General features: G+C 33.1%; 1 protein-coding gene across 2 annotated transcripts; it reads right to left on the reverse strand.

Moving 5' to 3' along the window:
• Positions 1 to 2,156: 2,156 nt before the first annotated feature.
• LOC139501494 (DNA fragmentation factor subunit beta-like) lies at positions 2,157 to 18,639 on the reverse strand. Of its 2 annotated transcripts, XM_071290592.1 has the most exons (7): positions 18,409 to 18,639; positions 15,492 to 15,621; positions 14,626 to 14,820; positions 6,362 to 6,441; positions 4,058 to 4,326; positions 2,887 to 3,084; positions 2,157 to 2,851 (listed from the first exon to the last, which is right to left on the reverse strand). In XM_071290592.1, exons 1-6 carry the CDS (start codon positions 18,550 to 18,552, stop codon positions 2,889 to 2,891), a joined length of 1,014 nt encoding a protein of 337 aa, XP_071146693.1. In that variant the 5' UTR covers positions 18,553 to 18,639; the 3' UTR covers positions 2,157 to 2,851; positions 2,887 to 2,888. The 2 variants fall into 2 exon arrangements, with proteins under 2 accessions (XP_071146693.1, XP_071146692.1); XM_071290591.1 differs by having other exon boundaries at positions 2,157 to 3,084.
• Positions 18,640 to 20,896: the final 2,257 nt, after the last annotated feature.

Genomic DNA, 20,896 nt, shown 5'->3' on the forward strand with positions numbered 1-20,896 from the left:
TAGTCCTAAGTTTTTTTGTGAAACATGACTGAATTGTTCATGACTTGCGATCAATCTTAGTCTTAAGTATTTTTGTGAAACCGACTCCTGTGTAAATCTGACTGGAAAATAGTCAAATAATAGTTGAACCTAGTTTGATTCTCAATAATATGGGTCTAGTGGAATGTGAATTCGTCAATGCGAGAGATTTAACGACACAATATATAAGTGATATATAAACAAAAAAGATGTCAGTATAAAAGGCCTCGATTCTCAAAAGTTAGAATAAATATAACAGACTGTTGCAAATCTTTATATTTTATATATATGTATCTGTATCAGGATATGATAAACGACAACATAATTAGACGAAGTTTCTGGCTGTGGGAAGAGAATTGAACATGATGTGGGTAATACAGTTCTACAGACCAGAGACACAAAACATATATATGCATTCACATATCAAGACTTCGACGTTTGAAACACATGATCTGAACACTTGACCTTATATTGAACTCTTGACACCAAAACCCTACTTGATATTACATTTTTTCACTGTTTTTCTGGTGATTATTGCTTGGTGTGACCTTCTAGGTAAATATATGATAACACTTCTTCTCACCACTGTTTTTGTTTGTTCTTATTGCTTGAGGTGACCCGATGGATGTATAAAACCATTCATCCAAGATGTGACACAAGTGTACTTTACTCTCAAGGTAATGAACGTTTTCGTGTATATACATATTCATAATTGGTACCATTTTTGTTTTTTATAAGCATATCCTTTTATGAGTCATTCACTTCATTATTAAAACATCTTACTTTCAATATGACCTTTGAAAGTCGTTTTGTGTTTTCTTATTAACTCCATATACTTTTATTGGGACTTTTTTGTAAATGCCATTCCAAAATTCGCGCCCATCATCCATGTGGATCAAGTATTGCAGGACCCGCATAGTGTATTTATTGCTAATTTATTCTCATCCTCAACATGCATAAAATAATTGCCACTGGACGTAACACAAGCACTCAATCAGTACATTATCGCTCTATATTAGGGGAATGGTTGAGCTTATATTTAATCCTGCTTCATTTAATAATGTCCGTCTTAAGAGTAGAAGGTTGTTGTTGATCTCTGTCTGCATGTCATGTTTTGTTTTTGAACACTTTGTGAATTAGTGTTGTAGCTGACGTTGACCAAATCATTTACATCATTGTCCTTTTGTCTTGAATGCATATTAGTAATAAAATTGAGAATGGAAATGGGGAATGTGCCAAAGAGACAACAACCCGACCATAGAAAAAAACAACAGCAGAAGGTCACCAACAGGTCTTCAATGTAGCGTGAAATTCCCTCACCCGGAGGCGTCCTTCAACTGGCCCCTAAACAAATATATACTAGTTCAGTGATAATGAACGCCATGCTAATTTCCAACATGCCACATAAATTTCTATAACAGAATGTATTTGCAATATTACATGTATAATGTGTTTTCATTGACAAAGGCAAAGATGCATTTTTCTTTTAAGTGGCTGGCTGACACAGAAAAACAAATAGACAAAGAATCAGGAGAAACACTAACACTAGTGATTATTTCTATCTCATCAAAATAGATCTAACCATTAAGTAATTTTGGTGTTCAAAGTAGATCTTCAATTTCATCTTAGATATCAATTTCAATGAGTAGTTTCCCTTTTAACATGTACCACATGTGGGGGAGGATCTACTCACCCCCTCAGGAACAGCCGAGATCACCCCAAGGTTTTGTTGGGGTTCATGTTGCCGTCTTTTAGTTGCCTATGCTGTGTTTTATGTACTATTGTTTGTCTGTTGGTTTTTTTTTAGCCATGGCATTGTCGGTTTATTTCGACTTATGAGTTTTAATGTCCCTTTGGTATCTTTTGCCCCTCTTTTAAAGTTTATTTCTGTATGTGTCGCATTGTCGTTTTGGTTTTTTGTTTTGTTAAATGTTTGATGTTACTTCTATGTTGCTCTTAATTGACCGAGTACCAGGATGTCTTAGGTTACCTGTCGAAAAATAATATAAATCGGAGTCAAAAGTCGGTAATATGAAAATAATCTAGACATATTTTAATGCAAATTTTGTTTGCAGGCATGAATCACTTTCATTTTTTGTTTGCTGTTGCTCACAAGAAATGGACAATAAAATAAACCAATATTTATGATATTTAATGTTTTCATCTTAATGTAAGTAACAATGATATTGCACAGATCATACAACAAACAATAACCATTCTATGTAGTACTCCTCCTTTTTTATATATTACTTTTTAATGTAATTTTGTATAATTCAATGCTTCAGAACCCAATGAGATTTTGTGGATTTCCTTCTTATTACACAATATGAATAACAGAAAGATTAAAACACATGATTTGTTTAATTTCATTTGATGTAATAATGTTGCTGCTCAGTTAAGTGGTAATAATGAACACTTCAAAAATAATACCAAAAATGTAGAAATCTTTCCAAATTCAATGCCTAAAGCTAATCATAGGCTTTTCCTAATGTAAGGACAAGGTAATTTTATTCCTGACATGATCATGATTGGCTGAGTAATTCTAATAACAGGATTATTTTACAAACAGAGAAAGCCAAGATAAATATGATAAATGAAATATAAGACTATTACTAAGAGATTCTACATCATGATTAGCCACCTAACAAGGCTGGTTTGGTTTATGCAATACCACTATACATAGCTATTGCAATAGAAATTCTGAAAAATTCAGCATCCATGATATTGTATTACATGAAAAATTCACAATTTTGTCCACATATGCTACAGCACTGATCCAATCATAAATTTCAATTTGGTAATATTGATAATGCACTTCATCTCTATTGTTTCTTGTCAGACACAGAAATCTTCCCATGTGGTATTTCCTGTCAGACACAGAAATCTTTCCATGTGATATTTCCTGACGGCCTTGCAGCTTTCTTGTGACAGCCAATCTGTACAAGTTTAAGATTGTCTGTAGTAAACAACAGTTTATACAGTAGGTCGGTATTGAGCTCTTTCCCTTTAGGTAAATTCTTTGAAGCTTCTATCAGACACGGAATCACCTCCCTTGATTTTTCTATTCTGAAAAAAAGAAACAAAACACAATTTATTAAGATGAACCAAAGAGGCTTTTGATTAGTATAAATAAATGTTGCTAATAATAAAATAAAGTTACATGTATAAATAAATGTTGCTAATAATAAAATAAAGATACATGTATAAATAAATGTTGCTAATAATAAAATAAAGTTACATGTATAAATAAATATTGCTAACAATAAAATAAAGTTACATGTATAAAATAAAGCATAACCTATGTATCTTTCTTTAGGTGCATGATCCTGTTTGCATTGTGGTAGACTAACACAATTAAACAAAACAAAATCTGTAGGAAGACATCCCCCTTGACCTTGACACATTATTCTGACTCAGTTTTTACTCTTATGTGATGATGCAAGCTCTGTGGAGAAACAGCAATAACAGCTTTTAAGTTTCACCATGCTAGAGACCAAACCTATGACCAGCTATATTGAGGAGATTCTCTTCAAATAAGGCATCATTCACATTACCATTTTATTAAAGAAAGGTAAGACTTATATTAACAATGGCTCTGCATTTTACATAACCTATATTTTTCTGTTGACTAACACATATACACAAACTTTCATATCATGTGTCATGTGTTTTAAAGCATGAATTAATAATTAATAATCTATATATCAAGAATGTGCCCTCTCACACTATCGTTTTCTATGTTCAGTGGACCTTAAATAGGGGGTCAAAACTCATATTTGGCATTGAAATTAGAAAGATCATATCACAGGGAACATGTGTACTAATTGTCAAGTTGATTTTTTAGTTAAAACATATTTTATTGTACAAAACAAATGGATTAAAACCAAGTTGATTGGATTTCCACTTCATGAAATACTACCTTGACCAAAAATAATCAACCAGAAGCAGAACAGAATGATGAAAGGACAGACAGACTAAAAAATATAATGTCTCTAAAGGTGCATAAAAATATGTCAATACAGTGAATAAGATATCTTACATATGATCTAGGTTCCACAGTCCAAACAGCTGCCTATATCCACGGGAAGCGTATGGATTTATCGTGTGAAATTTATCACAATTTTTACTGTCGAATGGTCCTTCACATGTAAACCAGCCTTTCTTGTCACACATCATGCCCCTCGACGTACGATCAAAGAAAAAAGCATTGAAGTCATTCTTCTTTAGAAGGTTATTAATGTCGTCCATTACAGAGATCAGTGAGTTCTTATGGTCACTGTCAGATTCTTTTTCAATCTGTTCTTTTGCCTAAAGAAAAGACAAGATAATCATGCATCTATTTCACTGACAAAGTGATGAAAGCAGCCTGTCCAGACAAAGTATTACCTTGAAGGTGTAAGGCTTAGTTAATCTGATCATCTATTTGATGAGTCTATATTGACGAAACACACTTCTGGCGTATCAAATTATAAGCCTGGTACCTTTGCTAACTATTTAAATCAACTGTTAAAAATTGTAAGAATGACATCTGTTAAGTTAAGAGTGCAATAATCACGGACATTGCTACAACAAACATGGTTCAAGATCAAACAAACTGTGATGGGATTATGTGTTAGTAACATCCTTGCTTTTATTTATTCTTTTTGCAATATTAACTTTATGATGTACTGGCATTTGTTCCTATGAAGCTTTTCACATGTAACTTAATGCTTATAAAATCACAATTTTTGTTTGCAGTTTTGAGGTTATACCCATTATCTAAATCATTTTGAGATTCAGTTATTTTGTGGTAACAATCAGTATTCATTTTCAAAATAAATAAATAAAATTCAACAGCTTTTATTGCAGCAACTGTTTGTGTGTTTCCAAGTTTGTTTAATAGCATTCATCTATTGTGATTGAAGTGCTGTCTGTGATCTTAATGAATGAAATAATTTGATTACATATAACTTTTTCAGCAGGGATATAGATATATCATATGTTAGAACTAAATTTTTAAGATATATATTGTGAGTGTATGGTTCCATTGGAAGGAATTGAATAGGTAGTGTTTCACACAAATTTTTAATTGTAATAATTTTTATAAAGCTAACAAGAGCAGGAATGGTAAATTTACCACAAACTTTTACCTGGCTCAATAAACTTATTGACAAAGGTTATATCATACTGAAATTTTACAATCACTGCATTTGGTATCTTTTGTTTTAACATAATTTTGCTAAATCATATAGTTTGAAGCAAAACTAAATGTTACTTTTGTTTCTCTGCAAGGATGTCCTCTGCAGATTTTTCAAACTAATTAAAAGACTGTGTTTATGGCTTACCGTAATGAAATAGCTCCTCACTCTACTCTGTGATTGTGACTTATCGTAATGAAATAACTCCTCACTCTACTCTGTGTTTGTGACTTACCGTTATGAAATAACTCCTCACTCTACTCTGTGTTTGTGACTTACCGTAATGAAATAACTCCTCACTCTACTTTGTGTTTGTGACTTACCGTTATGAAATAACTCCTCACTCTACTCTGTGGTTGTGAGTCACTGTTATGAAGTAACTCCTCACTCTACTCTGTGTTTGTGACTTACCGTTATGAAATAACTCCTCACTCTACTTTGTGTTTGTGACTTACCGTTATGAAATAACTCCTCACTCTACTCTGTGGTTGTGAGTCACCGTTATGAAGTAACTCCTCACTCTACTTTGTGTTTGTGACTCACCGTAATGAAATAGCTCCTAACTCTACTCTGTGGTTGTGAGTCACCGTGATGAAATAACTCCTCACTCTACTCAGTGATTGTGACTCACTGTGATGAAATAACTCCTCACTCTACTAAGTGTTTGTGACTCACCATGATGAAATAACTCCTCACTCTACTAAGTGTTTGTGACTCACCATGATGAAATAACTCCTCACTCTACTCTGTGTTTTTGACTCACCGTAATGAAATAACTCCTCACTCTGGTTTGAGCACTGTGTTTGTGACTCACCGTGATGAAATAACTCCTCACTCTACTCAGTGATTGTGACTCACTGTGATGAAATAACTCCTCACTCTACTCAGTGTTTGTGACTCACCATGATGAAATAACTCCTCACTCTACTCTGTGTTTGTGACTCACCGTTATGAAATAACTCCTCACTCTACTCTGTGTTTGTGACTCACCGTTATGAAATAACTCCTCACTCTACTCTGTGTTTGTGACTCACCGTTATGAAATAACTCCTGACTCTACTCTGTGTTTGTGACTCACCGTAATGAAATAACTTCTCACTCTACTCTGTGTTTGTGACTCACCGTAATGAAATAACTTCTCACTCTACTCTGTGTTTGTGACTCACCGTAATGAAATAACTTCTCACTCTGGTCTGAGCACTGTGTCTCATTACTTCACTCTTGGTCTTGTATTTCTTATTCAATCCTAAAATATATTTATTTTACAAATATTTAGTTACGATTCTTCCTGCAATGATGCAGTCATTAACAGCTGGTAAAAGATACTGGACCAACTATGACCCCAGATGTTAATTTCTTCATTAAAAATCCCACATCTGGAAGGTACATAAATCATTGCTACTAGCAAAAAATGACACCTCAAGCATCAATTTCAAAGAGTTTGCTCATTATGAAACAATACTCATTATAGCTGAGGATTAAACTTCAAACCAATCACAACTTCCAATATACATGTATCTTATTCATAAGCTTTTGACCAAATGATCAAATGAGAAAGCTTTCTCCTTGCTGTACTGACTTTGTTGAGACGAGATAATCAAAGAGCTGAAAGCTCTGAGTAAAAATGACGCCACTGCCTCTACTATTGTGATATTTTTTATGAAGTCTTGATTTTCACATACCGTAATAAGTTTAACATTGCAACATGTCTCATAAGCATATAATTGATATTCCTATATGTGTGTGTGAAGTGAAGATGACAACTGACTGTTTCTTGTTTTTTTTATTACGAATGAACAGGTCAAGAGTCAAGATTACCTGAATGATCTACAGTATCAAATGACTACTGGCTGTTTTTTTTGTACAAATAAATAGGTCAAGACTTCCTGAATGATCTACAGTATCCACTGACTACTGGCTGTTTTGTTTGTACAAATAAATAGTTCAAGACTTCCTGAATGATCTACAGTATCCAATGACTACTGGCTGTTTGTTTTTGTACAAATAAATAGGTCAAGACTACCTGAATGATCTACAGTATCCAATGACTACTGGCTGGTTTTTTTTTGTACAAATGAATAGGTCAAGACTTCCTGAATGATCTACAGTATCCACTGACTACTGGCTGTTTTTTTTGTACAAATAAATAGGTCAAGACTTCCTGAATGATCTACAGTATCCAATTACTACTGGCTGGTTTTTTTTGTACAAATAAATAGGTCAAGACTACCTGAATGATCCACAGTATCCAATGACTACTGGCTGGTTTTTTTTTGTACAAATATATAGGTCAAGATTTCCTGAATGATCTACAGTATCCACTGACTACTGGCTGTTTTTTCTTGTACAAATAAATAGGTCAAGAATACTGGAATGATCTACAATATTCAATGATTACTAGCTGTTCTTTTGTACTAATAAATAGGTCAAGACTATTTAAATGATCTACAATATCCAATGACTACCAGTCAGGGATATAACTCTATAGGGTTATTACAGGAAAATAACCTACATTTGTTATTGTGGACTAAAAAATCAAAGAACTGTGATAACATATGTATGTTACATGTTTCAAAGGGACAATATACATCATAAGTTTAGTTAAAATGTATACAAGTTCTATTGATATTACTATTATCTTTATGTATACTAACTATTGAAAGATGTAACAGTTCATAGTATTCCAATTTTGAATAGTACACCTATATGTTATTACAGAAAAAATATGCCTGTAATAACTAAAGGGTGTTATCACAGCTTCTCTATATCATTTCAAAGCATTTGCTCAGACATAAATCATGCTTAATTACAATGTATTTTAATGTATTGTAAGAAATAATGACCAGAGCATGTAATGAGGTTCTGCGCAAGTTTCTCAGTAATTCCCAAGTGTCTTATATAATAAATTACATTCCTTTAATAACTAAGCCTTGTTATCACAGCTAAGTTAATTCCTTAAGGTAACACGATACCGAATGGCATATCTCCCGATTTCCAAAATTTTTGGCATACGTGTACTTTGAATCGAGTTACATCGGAATATGTAATAAAAATTGGGGGTCACCATTTTTGTTTTTTTGTAATTTTCATAGGAAAACGTCAATTTTGGCGACAAATTTACTTAGGTATATAGGGGAAATGCCTTTTTTTCGGCTTACCTTTTTAGATTTTCGAATGGATGGCTATTTTCTTATATACGGAGAAAAACAAAAAACTAACATAATATCCAGGATTGCATAGTGAATCCATACACGTATAGAAACTCATATGTCACCATGCTTGTTTTTGAAATAAATGGCTTCAAATTTGATTTATAGGCCTAGAATTTGACCAAAAACGTGTGACGTTATGGTGTACGGAATATAACGTTATTCCTTCTCAGAGAAATGGAGAAAAAATATGTGTCGGGATCTGAATGAGTTTATTTTATTTTCATTTCCCCTGTCGACTGTCGTAAAGTTCCTAGTAATGCAATATAAAATTCTACTGAATCAGATATAATTTTATTTCGTCCTGGACATGGAATTTCACTCATATGAATTAATATTAATATCGTCTGATTTTCACATTAAACGAGCATATACTTGAAACTTGCGTGAACATGTTCCATGTGAATCTTATGATAAGAGTTCATGCATAAATCATCGGAATTTTGTACACGTTAAATTCACGTAAATATTTGAAATAAAATTATTTAAATAATATCTTTGTTCTAAAATTTGATTAAAACCATAAAAAATACCTTCAGATTTTTGTTAAGTTTACGTGAAAATTAAATGAAACATTTCACGTGAGATTCATCCGAATTACTGATTTTTAACTCCATCATATTAGACAATGGTGGTATCATCACTGCATCCCGTGATGCAGAAATATAGTATTTTAAAAAATTTGATTCATTTAAGAGTTTTTTAATTGCTCGGTTTGATGGTTGTTTAACGTTTAGTGGCAAATAGTTCATGCATGTTCGGGACGATACAATACAATTTTGAAAACAGTTGTTTATAAAAGACACATTTGATGCATCAGTCAAAAAAGATTAAACATTCTGTTATTTGTAAAAATTATGAGGAAAAAATAATGATCCTGATAAAATACACATTCCAAAAAATAAAATAACAAAACTCCAAGAAAAATTCAAAACGAAAAAATCCCTTATCAAATTACGAAATCAAACGCTGAAAAACATCAAAAGAATGATAAACAGCTGTCATATTCTTGACTTTGTACATACAATACATGTAGTATAGTGTATTCTGCGTGGTGTAAATGTGTTACTTGTTTGCTCAGCAAGTCGGAGAAACCTTGCAAATTGTTAACCCGAATAATCCAGTCGTTATTTTCCGCTTACTACATTAAGTAAGTAGGAGAGATTGATTACGGGGTAGGACTGAATTATTCTGGTTAGCAAACTGTATGCAAAATTTCACAAATTTCAACATTCTGTCATTTGTGAAAAATTATTTACATAAAGCTTGAGATCATATATATGCATTCTTTATATAAGTAAAACAACTTCGAAATTTAAAAGTTCCAGCTTGAAATTCAACCTGTATCAGATGTAAGCCGGAGTCTGTACTCTGTGTGCCTTTGTATTTTATCAAAATGCCTAATCCAGCAACCTGTCATGAAACAAAAAATAAAATCCAGACGATATGCGCACCTATAATATGAGTAGTAACACCAGGTACATAGTTTTAAAGCTGAAGCAAAACAACTGTAGTCCTAAATAATTAGCCTAACTAACCCTATATATACTAAGTGCGGGATTAACGGTCGAACGGACAAATGTTAAACAATATGATAACACGTGCTCTATAAGTAATTTGGTGACAATGCATATTTTTGAATATGCAGTTCAAATAATGGAATGATAATTTGGAGATCTGAAATGTAGTAGCAATGTAAGAAGGCTAGCATTTCCGTCATTTCGTCTTTGGTGGAAAGTTGATTAATTGGAAATTTTACCGCATCTCCTTATATTTCATTATGGTTTGAATTTTCTAGAGAAGAGCAAAAGTTTTAAGACTTAAACTAATATTAACCAAGAGACTGAAATGTTACTGTGACAATTATACTACACATACTCAAAATTTTCCAACGTTTACTAAAACTACAAATAAGAAGTGTAAAGATACTATTCAAATAAGCATTAGTCACGATTTTCTTGATGTCTTCAAGGTGTTGATGTCGTTTAATTAATACCCGGCAGTTGCTATCTTATAAATTGCACATCACATATCTCCATTTATCATTCTATCAGCTAACTTTTGTACAAATAACATGTACATGTACACATTTTTTGTTTTTGTTTGTACTTGTACTTTTACAAATAAAGTCTCATGTTACCCCACTTCCATAATGAGCAAGCGGTAACGTAGATATTTAGTTTTGCGTAACTGTTCAATTTTGGTCTTCCTCGCTGTCTGCGTTTAAACTTTGTCGAATTTTTTTAAATGAGGCAATGATTTAAATTTTAACAACTAAAGTTCCAAGTGACGGGTGTAAATTGTAAATTGATTGCTTTGATTATTGGTTGGTTAACGTCTAGTGGAAAATATTTCATGCATGTTCAGGACGAGGACAAGGTATCTATAAATACAATAGGTCTCTAGGTTTTGCAATAGAGGCAGGACATCCGCGATGATGGTCGGGAAAATTTTAACTGACGCTATACATGTATATATATACTTGTATACTTGTTCTAAAAACTAATTTTAAGAAAGAAACTTTCCGGGCCTTTTCCGACGCCTAGTATGCGAGCATTATGGCCCTCAGAGCCCTAAAAGGTAAGTTTGTTAATTTTCTTTCAGTCGTTTTGTCTCCCAACTTGTACATGTACATTATTTCCAACTCAAAACTAAAAAAAAACACCGAATACCCATGCAAGCGTAAATTAACACGAATATAAAATGTAAATGATTTCAAGATCTAGCTTTTTTACAGTCTCTTGCCGTTTGAATAATAAAAAGTCAGTCGTTTGCATGTAAATTTCGAGAAATGTTTTTTAACAGAATAAGGGAACACGGAACCGGTCTGACTACAGCCAGCCCCAACTATCAACTTGCGTTTGTAGACGCAAGTGGATACTCGGGGCTGGCTTTATTCAGACTGTAACGAAACCTGAATTTTGTTATTTTATTTCTGCCGAATCAAGTGCCCATATATTTCTCAGCCTTCGTTAACTTTCTAATGCTTCATTCCGATGTTGCTGTCCGTCCTGAGTAGACCTGGTTTATACGATTACAAAGCTGGCACTGTATTTTAAAATATTTTCAAAACTATATCGAATTTACTCTGTACAGACCAATGAATTTCAGAGACTGTTTACACATGGAACACAGGAAAAGTTATTCGGCTAAATAACCACTTTTTTACATTCCATACAAACTAACTATTTTCTGTATGATTTTCAACGTCTGCTTGTATTGTGCTTTTCCCCCTAATTATATCCGTATTATCATCCAAATAAATTTCAATTTTGTCCGAGCGGTGTTTTTGATGACCATTTTAAAACGGATTAATAGTTGTAAAGTTCACCGTTTTTTCACACATCATCCTAAGCTTCTATAAATTAGATTTCTACTTTCAAAACAAAATTTCATAGGGATACGGCGTGAATCATGAATAAGTACTTATTGCAAAAATAAACCAAGGTTTACTTTTATAAATTGTTATTTGGATGGAGAGTTGTCTTATTGGCACTCACACCACATCTTCCTATATCTATACCAAGAATAAAAATAAAGTGATAAAACTGTGTCTGTTATGCATAAGAACATATAGAGATAAAGCGTGCAGATGCTTAAATATCAAAGAAACAAAATATTTAAAAAGTAAAGTAATACTTTTTAAAGATTAACAATGAGCAGAATTCATGATTGCCGGAAAACGATAAAACAATCTATGTCAAATAACCGCTACGTATTGCATCAAAACTCTCGGCACTCTGCATCTAGGGAAAGTTACCGCTAAAAATGTCACACAAAACCCGCTGCATTGGCTTATATGTGTGAACGTTATTCGATAACGTCAGGAACGATAACTCATGGCGTAACGTCATTCGGTATCGTGTTACCTTAATAGCCTTGTCGCATTGATTTACCATGGTTAATCAAAAATGTATTTATTCAATTTAAAAATTAATTATCAAGGCTATGCATTTAGTTTCTGTGCAAAGTCTCAAGAGTTCCCTAGAGTCCACTATAGATTAAATAATTTTACAAATAACAAACATATGTTATTACAGATTTAGAAAATTTAAGGAAAAGTATCTGTAATAACACATGCAAGTTATTTTCTGTAATAACCCTATAGAGTTATATCTCTGACTGACTACTGGCTGTTCTTTTGTACATACTAAATAAAGACTACCTGAATGATCTAAAGTATTCTAAGTAATGTAAAAAAAAATTCTTGCAATTACATTTTTCAAAATCAAGAATACAGACTACTAGTATCCTTTCAAACCAAATGATTATGAAGAGCCTGCAGTTGTAACAATCTCTGATACCCACTAGTCCTATAACATATGACTTCGCATTCTTATTCAATTTTTTACGTTTTTATTTCATTTAAAAAAACCAATTGAATGCGAAGTGTGACACATTGATAGTAAAGAAAAATTATCAGAACAGTAAATAGAAATAGTAAATAATGCTCCCGAGGTCATATGTTATAGGACTAATTACCCACATACTCATTAAATAATGCTCCCGAGGTCATATGTTATAGGACTAATTACCCACATACTCTTTAAATAAGTTACTAGTGACATACAAATGTAGTTATTTTTGTTACTTAAACACATTATATTTATGTAGATTTATACAATAGCATAATATTGTTATACTTGTTTTTTATTTCACCTTGAAGATTAGACAAATAGGGATACTCCTTTGATTTTTATTTCATGTCAGTCCTGAAGGTCCCTTTATATGAAACTTGAAACCACTTCTCTGCCATATTGATATTTTATAACAACTCTGCCCATGACCCATATATAATTTGATATTCATTCTTTAACCATTTATCATAGTAAGCTAGTTTTTTTTTATTTTACACTGATCCACAATCTTTCATGTCAAATTTCTGTCTCCATTTAAGTTTATGCCATTGAACCATCATGGTATTAAACACAATTCCAAGTAATTATGCAGTTATAGTGGGTCACCATATATTAAACTTGGGTGGCATTCCACAAATGTTCCAGTTATTGAAATTTGTGTCAGATTGGATAATGAACTAGACCTTTAGAAATTCATCTCATAATTTAATATGGAGCCATGGTATGCGACCCCTACCCGGTAACAAAAATAAACATGTCAAACGTCAAAATTTATCACCAGAGATTACAAGTCAAGAGAGGATGGATAAGTCTCCAAAATGCTTGCCAAACTGGAACTACAACAAGATCTCCAGACAAGGACAAACACGACGTTGAAGCCAAAGTTTGTATTTGTGTAAAAAGTAGTTGAGGGGCTGATTCGGGCTATTGAACCAGACGAATTCCTCTTAAAAGCATGTCCGAAGAGAACCATTAATGCTGAGAAATTCAAAGAATACCACGAAACAATTATTGTGGAAAAGCAAGTAAAGAATAACTCTAACTATGAGTGTATTGACATTCCACCAAGTAAAACACCATACAATATTCAAACTCATCCTTTGTAAGACAGTGATCGCGCTGTATCAGCTAGACGACACTGTTGTGCATGCATCAAAAGTAGAGAGCTTCAAATCTGTTCTACCGCCTCGCCAATGAATCAGTGGCGCTCTCTCAAACCGTTGTATTAAAGCCAGCATCGATATCGACAATTTATTCATGTCATACAGATACAGTCTGTTACAGACTCTACTGTTGTAACTTGTAAACAAAGATTGAGTCGGATTTCAACATGTGGACCAACACGGACACATTATATTTTCTTATAAAAAAGGCAGTTGTTTGTAAAACGAAAAGACTATATATATAGATCAAGTTTTCCCCGATTAATTATATATCTTTAATGTTTTAACAATGTTTTAGATTTACTTCACATAATCAATAAAGTTATAAAAATAGATTTATGAGTATCTTAACAACTTAACAACATTGGTTGGTACACTTCGATTTTTTTGGTAATAAGAAGGACCGGAGGTATATAAAGCTGGGTCCCAGTTGATTACTACACAAAATGATAATACAAGCAGATTCCAGTTTGTATGTAAAATAGTAAATACGAAACCAAGTGCGGTAGACAGAGAAATGTAATGGAAAGTAAATACGAACTAAGCGCGGTAGGCAGAGAAATGTAATGGAAGTTCAGGTCAATAGTATCGGATCATGCTGCTGAAAGCGTCATTTTCCCAAAAGGCCTTGATTGATTTCTCACCAATCCTCATCATTGGCCCTCCCTACAGAATCAACTTTGATGTTTAAACTTCTTACCTTCAAACCAATCCTCATGCTTGGCCCTCTCTTCAGAATCAACATTGGTCTCCAACATCTCCAGGTACTGTGATATAATATGTATCTTCTCTGGTGCGTCCTCGTCAGTCAACAGGTCTCTAATCTGATTGGCTATCTCATTCTTCCTACTGGCACAGTACAACTTACTTAAAGCATCATGGATAAGGGCACCAGCTAGAAAATATTTCAAAGGAGTTAATCAAAATTTTAAGCCTTGTGTCATTGATAAGATTTTTCTTTAATATACACCTAATATAGTTGAACTGTTACTACTTATATGGTATCCGAGAACCAAACTTAATCATGAACACCTGTTTTAAAAAAAGAATTATGAATAGACAAGGATTGAATATCAGGTGAACAACATGCATATAATTAATGCAACCATCTGTATTTCTCCATAATTAATTAGGGGGGGGAAGGACCTTTATCGGGACTCCGGGATCGGGTCAGGGTCTATTTAAGCTTGGGATTTTGGGATTGACCCTTCCGGAATTTTGGAATTCGTTTTTTGCGAATTTCTGGATGGCAGGATTTATTTTTTTTAAATTCAGTACCTTGGAATTTCATGTGTTTAAGTCCAGGACTTCGGGATCAGGACCCTCCTACCCCTCACCCCCATTAATAATAAAAAAAAAAATACAATTCAAAATAAGTTAAATCTTACCTCCGGAATTTTGGAATTCGTTTTTTGCGAATTTCTGGATGGCAGGATTTATTTTTTTTAAATTCAGCACCTTGGAATTTCATGTGTTTAAGTCCAGGACTTCGGGATCAGTACCCTCCTACCCCTCACCCCCAATAATAATAAAAAAAAATACAATTCAAAATAAGTTAAATCTTACCTCCACGCCAGTTCTCTCCTTTCTTCAAAAACACAAAAACAGTCTGAGCTGGAAGTTTTCTGAAAAACTTATCATCATCAACGACTGTGCCGTCATCCTCAATAACCACTGTCACCTCGGACTCATTTATCTACAACAAAGGGAGATAAGTCAGTACAACAAAGGGACACAATCTACATAATTATCAACAAGTTATTCACTGTGCCATTATTTTCTGAATAACCACTGTCACTTCTGACTTGTTTATCTATAACAAAGGGAAATAAGTCATATAACTAACAACGAAGGGAAATAAGTCATATAACTAACAACAAAGGGAAATAAGTTTTTTTAACATCGTTGTCAATACAGTCAATGGAATTTATATAAGAGACAGGTTTAGCTAGCTATAAAACAAGGTTTAATCCACCATTTTCTACATCAGAAAATGGCTGTGCCAAGTCAGGAATAATACTGTAACAGTGGTTATCCATTAGTTTGATGTGTTTAAGCTTTTGATTTTCCCCATTTGCCTAGGAACTTTCCGTTTTGAAATTTCCTCGGATTTCAGTACTTTTGTTATTTCATATTTTGCCACTGTCATGACAAATTTTGAAGTTAAGGATTTACATGTACACCTCTGAGAAGCCAAAATTTCTAGAATTAAAACTTTTTTCTTAATCTGATTTTTGGGTTTATATGACTGTAAAAAAATAATTGGTGAAGAAAAAAAACATACGGTGGTGCACTTCTTTTTTTGCTACAGCCCTTTAAAAAATACCCAATTTTGATAATTTTCCCATTTTTCATCAATTTTTTACCTATTTTTGGGCTATTATCATGAAAGAAATCACAGTTACTCAATTAAACTTTTTTTGTGTCAAAGAACAAAATGCATATTATTTCAATTTTTTGTTATAAATGATTGTAAAAATACATATATCTAAGAAATTTGTAGACAAAAATGATATGGGATGTTCATGTTTCTTGAAAAATCATTTTTTGAACCTTCCACCTAATTTCTCAAAATTTTGGCTAAAAAGACTGGCTTGATTGGTAGTAAAATTTGAAATCTGAATTACTAAAAAAAATATGGAATTCATAGTACATGTAAATACACATTTTTTCACATAATTATGTTTGATTATAATATTTTTTAAATTTATTGATATTTTCAACTTGTATCCTATGTTTTGGAAATAATTCCAGAACGAGATTTCAACGAGACTGAAATGTCAGAAATATACATTACTTTTCTACATTGGCTAGAGGTATAGGGGAGGGTTGAGATCTCACAAACATGTTTAACCCCGCCACATTTTTGCGCCTGTCCCAAGTCAGGAGCCTCTGGCCTTTGTTAGTCTTGTATTATTTCAATTTTAGTTTCTTGTGTACAATTTGGAAATTAGTATGGTGTTCATTATGACTGAACTAGTATATATTTATTTAGGGGGCAGCTGAAGGACACCTCCGGGTGCAGGAATTTCTCGCTACCTGTACATTGAAGACCTGTTGGTGACCTTCTGCTGTTGTTTTTTCTATGGTCGGGTTGTTGTCTCTTTGACACATTCCCCATTTCCATTCTCAATTTTATCCTTAATATAAATGATATACAGAATGTCTGATAATTGTAAAATTTTCAACAAAGCTGTGGTTGGTTCATGTTTACATCTAATATAAATGTCAGTACATCTAAGAAAATTATCTGGAACAAAAAACATAATTCATACAGACTTTGTTCCCTTTCACCTTTCACAGGTAATACCTTATATTATAATCACAAACCAATCCAAAGTACAAACAAACTATGCAAAATTTTCGTGTTCATGATGCTTATTTTTTAGTTTCCTATGTTGTGTCGTGTGAACTACACACCTTATCCCTATTTTTCCGCCATTACTGGAGACGGTATCAGGTCCGTTCGCGCCCAATACACTTTCGCATCCTACATGTTCGCACCTCGCACGTTCGCACCCAAGGTCTGTTCGCACCCAATTTAAAATCAAGTTCCAGTTGAATAATAAGAAAATCATGATTGTTGTTTTAAATTGCCTTGGTGTAAATAATGCAATTATTTAGCTTCGTATGAGTAAAACATTGAAAATTTTAAATGAAAAACACAAAAGATAATTATTTTTTTTAAAAGATTGGTCCCTTTGATCTGAAACAATTAAATAAAAAATTATAGCAATACACCAAGGATTTGTATATACTATACAAATCCTTGAATACACTAACCAAAATTGATTAATATTTAAGATTTATTCCACCCGAAAATCCCGGTCGTCAGAATCTCACTTTATTTAAATGATTAAAAATATTTTAACAATACACTATCCGGCAAATTATGATTAAGATTTATTCAACACAAAAAACACGTTGTCTCACTTTATTTTGAGACAATGACAACAAATATACTAATATGAATACACTTGCCAAAACTTTGTTATAAAGTTATCAAACACAAAACCAATAAAACTTGGGCGCGAACGTGTAGGGTGCGAAAGTGAAAGGGCGCGAACGTGATCGGGTGCGAACGTGAATGAGCGCGAACGGACCCAGATTCATTACTGGATATCACACAGGTGCCCGTAAAATTTTGACGTCATAAAACAAAATATCTGACGCCACAATGGAAAAGTGATTGTTGTTGACCTGTTGACGTGAAAGTTCAAGCAGCCGGGTCAGCAGGGATAATTTAGCGATAAGGTGTATTGTTTGTCTGTTTGTCTTTTTTTCATTTTTAGCCATGGTCAGTTTATTTTCGATTTATGAGTTTGACTGTCCCTCTTGTATCTTTCGTCCTTCTTTTCAAATGTTCTGATTTGACCAGGTGTCGGTTCTTATTTTGTCCACAAGTGCCGATTACGGATTTGACTTTTACAATTAGTGACGAAAAAAACAAGGTGCCGATTTGACTTAAATGTAAATTTTGTACCTGGAGTTTTTCACATCCTTTGGCTAAAAGTTCTTTTAAGTTTTTAGCCGTGACACCGATTCTACGTAATCTTTGCGAATCTTGAATTTTGTATGCTCTCATTCCACCATTAAACAATGATAGAAATCGACTAAGTATGGACATTAAACTATTGCAAACAACATAATACACTTCAAACTAATTTGTGCATTGTTTACTTTTCTTTTTCCCGCTTCCGGAATTATTTTTGCTACAACACTGAACACACGTCCGATCATCACAATGCACATTGAGAAAAATGCATCATACATTTACGCCAAAATCTCCAAACCAAATCCCTTTTGACATAGAAATACAAATATTGTCTAGATTGACTAATGTTACAAGAATAAGTTAACAATATTAATAATGCTTTTTTTTTTACTGATTTTAACAAGAACAGCATGTGAATAATGGTTGGTCATGACCAGAGTCAATCAATCAATCAATCAATCAATCAATCAATCAATCAATCAATCAATCAATCAATCAATCAATCAATCAATCAATCAATCAATCAATCAATCAATCAATCAATCAATCAATCAATCAATCAATCAATCAATCAATCAATCAATCAATCAATCAATCAATCAATCAATCAATCAATCAATCAATCAATCAATCAATCAATCAATCAATCAATCAATCAATCAATCAATCAATCAATCAATCAATCAATCAATCAATCAATGGGTTGTCTCATTGGCACTCATACAACATCTTCTTATATCTATATTGTAGTTCTTTTCTTTTTGTTGAAGTAAAGCATCAAGGAGGGGGAGGACAGGGGGTACCCTTCTCCCTTCTCCCAGCCCTCTTCTCCTTTCTCCTACCCCCGTTCTCCTTTCTCCCATTAGAATAAAACATCTCCTTTTGAGATATTTTTTCTTGAAATATTACAAAAAATTTTAAAAGGAGAGATATTTTATTTTTTCTCCTTTCTCCTATCCCCTTTCTCCTTTCTCCCACCCACTTTCTCCTTTCTCATACCCCCTTTCTCCCTGTCTCCCTTACCCCTGTCCCCCCACTCATCAAGAAGTGAGCATCAGTTTTTCTGTGACGTTAATTCAAATTCAAATTCAAAGTTTTATTGCCATATAAACTTTACAGTTTGTGACATATAACAACAACAAAAACAAATAAAGACAATAACTAAGTAACTCAATATATATACACAAATTCAGGTAAATATTAAAGGGTCCCCTGTCCTCAGTTCCATTGACTTTTTTATAAAGGATCCTAGTTTATTCACTTGTGTTGGTGTTGATGGGTTAAGTATATATATATAACTTTGTCATTGTCAGTGAGATTAGCAAATAAATTACTTTCTCTATTAATGCAATCAAAATATGTTAATCTAATATTTGAATTATGAGAACAATTTATTACAGTGGCGGATCCAGAGGGGGGGTTCCGGGGGTCCGCACCCCCCCTTTATTTTGGCCGATCAATGCATTTGAATCGGGACATATGTTTGCACCCCCCCCCCTGCACCCCCCCTTTGCCCTGGGCTAGCACCCCCCCTTTTGAAAATTCCTGCATCCGCCACTGTATTAGGAAATGTTTCTCATCATCTAGTACTTTACATTTTTTGCAAAGTCTCTCTTCGCGAGGAATTTTAAAATGCCTCCCTTTTTCAATTAATAATGAATGGTCACTGATTCTAAGTTTTGTAATTAATTTTCTAAATTCAAAGTTTGGGTTAGAGAGGTAAGGTTTGATCAATAGATTTGGCTCAAGTGCTTTATAAAAATTTAATTTACTTTTATCATCAATAGATGTTAACTTATTTATCAACAGGTTGTTGTAGTATGAGTTTATTTGGGGTTTAATATAGCTTTTAATATTTTTTAATTGTTTTAAATTATCACAGGTTTTTAGTCTATCTATATCAATGTTAGATTCAGAAAGAATATCTTTTGCAAAAGTGAACCATGAATAGGTGCCACTAGAATCCAAAGTTTTAGTTAATTGAAAAGATTCATGTAATAAGGGATTCAAATTTGAGGTGAAAAGCCTTGCTAAATACATAATAGTTTGGGTTTTTATATGACATTCAATAGGCAGTCTTCCCAATTCGTTCCTTGTACCAAAATTTGAGGCACTCTTGTTAGTGCCAAGGGTAAACTTGCAATAACCAAGATGCAAGTTTTCTATTGGAGTCTTGTCAATAAAATTAAATGGGTCCACAATTTTTCCAGAAACCAAAGCTCTTTTTTAGCTTTGAAATATGTTATATATGAGTCCAAATATGTTATTTCAGAATTATAAGTCAATATAGGTCTCACTAAGGTGTCAAATAAAATAAGTTATTTGACACTCTGATAGGAAGGCTGCCAAGAGAATTAGTATATGTTTTAATAGAGAACAAAACCTTTTTTGCCTTTTTTGTTAATTCAGCTGTACTATGACTAAGATTACCATTTCATTTAATCAGCAGACCCAAGTAAGGATATTCTGAAACATT

This window comes from Mytilus edulis, chromosome 13 (assembly GCF_963676685.1).
Source record: "Mytilus edulis chromosome 13, xbMytEdul2.2, whole genome shotgun sequence".
In the NCBI taxonomy this organism is placed as follows: Eukaryota; Metazoa; Mollusca; class Bivalvia; order Mytilida; family Mytilidae; genus Mytilus; species Mytilus edulis.